This window comes from Xenopus tropicalis, chromosome 1 (assembly GCF_000004195.4).
Source record: "Xenopus tropicalis strain Nigerian chromosome 1, UCB_Xtro_10.0, whole genome shotgun sequence".
In the NCBI taxonomy this organism is placed as follows: domain Eukaryota; kingdom Metazoa; phylum Chordata; class Amphibia; order Anura; family Pipidae; genus Xenopus; species Xenopus tropicalis.
The window spans coordinates 143,101,573-143,102,810 of record NC_030677.2 but is presented as its reverse complement, the minus strand read 5'-3'; the positions used below and the strand labels follow the sequence as shown (position 1 = coordinate 143,102,810).

Genomic DNA, 1,238 nt, shown 5'->3' with positions numbered 1-1,238 from the left:
ATGAACCATACAAATAACACAGTGGTAAATGAATTCATCCTGTTGGGTTTTCCAAGCCTACAGAAATTCTACCCTGTCCTTTTCTTGGTTTTTCTACTGATATACCTTTTCACAGTCACAGGTAATATCCTAATCTTTTTGACGATAATTCTGAATTGTAATTTGCAGATTCCAATGTTTTTATTTATAAACCATCTCTCTGCAATGGAAATTTTGTACACTTCAGTAATAATTCCCAAAATGCTCTCAACCTTTGTGACATCCAGTAACCGTATTCCGTTCAACAGCTGCATGATTCAGCTTTACCTTTTCAGCTCGCTTGGAGCATCAGAGTGTTACCTTCTCACAGTCATGGCCTACGATCGGTTTCTTGCCATCTGTAAACCATTACATTACTCTGCACTAATGACAAACTTGAAATCTTTCCAGCTGGCCTCTGGGTCTTGGGTGGGTGGCTTCCTTTCTCCAGTCCTGCCTGTAACCTTGATATCTAAGTTGGTATTCTGTGGACCAAATTCAATCAACTACTTCTATTGTGATGCTCAACCTCTTCTCCGACTGTCCTGCAGTAGAACTTATTTGACAGAAGCCACAATAACTATTTTAGCATCTGGCCTAATCTTTAGCTCCTTTCTTCTTACAGTTATTTCATATATATTCATTATTTTGACAATTTTGAGAATACCCACATCCAGTGGGAGAAAAAAGACCTTTTCTACCTGTGCTTCACATCTGATTGTTGTTATTATGTATTATGGAACAATTACTTGTATTTATATGCAGCCCATGTCTAGTTTCCCTTTAGAGATCAACAAAGTTCTTTCTCTGTTATACACAGTAGTGACCCCAATGTTAAATCCCATAATTTACAGCTTAAGAAACAAGGAGATAAAGAAAGCTTTATGGAGGACTCTACAAAGGGTTAAATGTCATACAAGCTGACAGCTACAGTACCTAAATTTCCAACACTCATAGAAAACAACCTCGAAATACAATTACAAAGTAAAACATATTATAACTACCCACTTATTGTACATCGCTTCGGAATATGTTGGCGCTTTATAAATAAATGTTAATAATAATAATAATAATAATAATAACACACAATGGGGGTCATTTATAAAGTTTGCGCAGCACATATTTTTTCACAATAAAAGCTTCAGTTTTGCACTGCTGTGTCTGTTTTTCCTTTTTTTGCACATCGCAGTGAAATTCGAATTGCGCAAATGATATTGCCA

At 36.1% G+C, this 1,238-nt stretch overlaps 1 protein-coding gene across 1 annotated transcript; it reads left to right on the top strand.

The window, feature by feature from the left end:
* LOC100488830 (olfactory receptor 6N1-like) lies at positions 1–942 on the top strand. The gene has a single exon (XM_002934319.2). It carries the CDS (start codon positions 1–3, stop codon positions 940–942), a length of 942 nt encoding a protein of 313 aa, XP_002934365.2.
* The last annotated feature ends 296 nt before the right edge of the window (positions 943–1,238 follow it).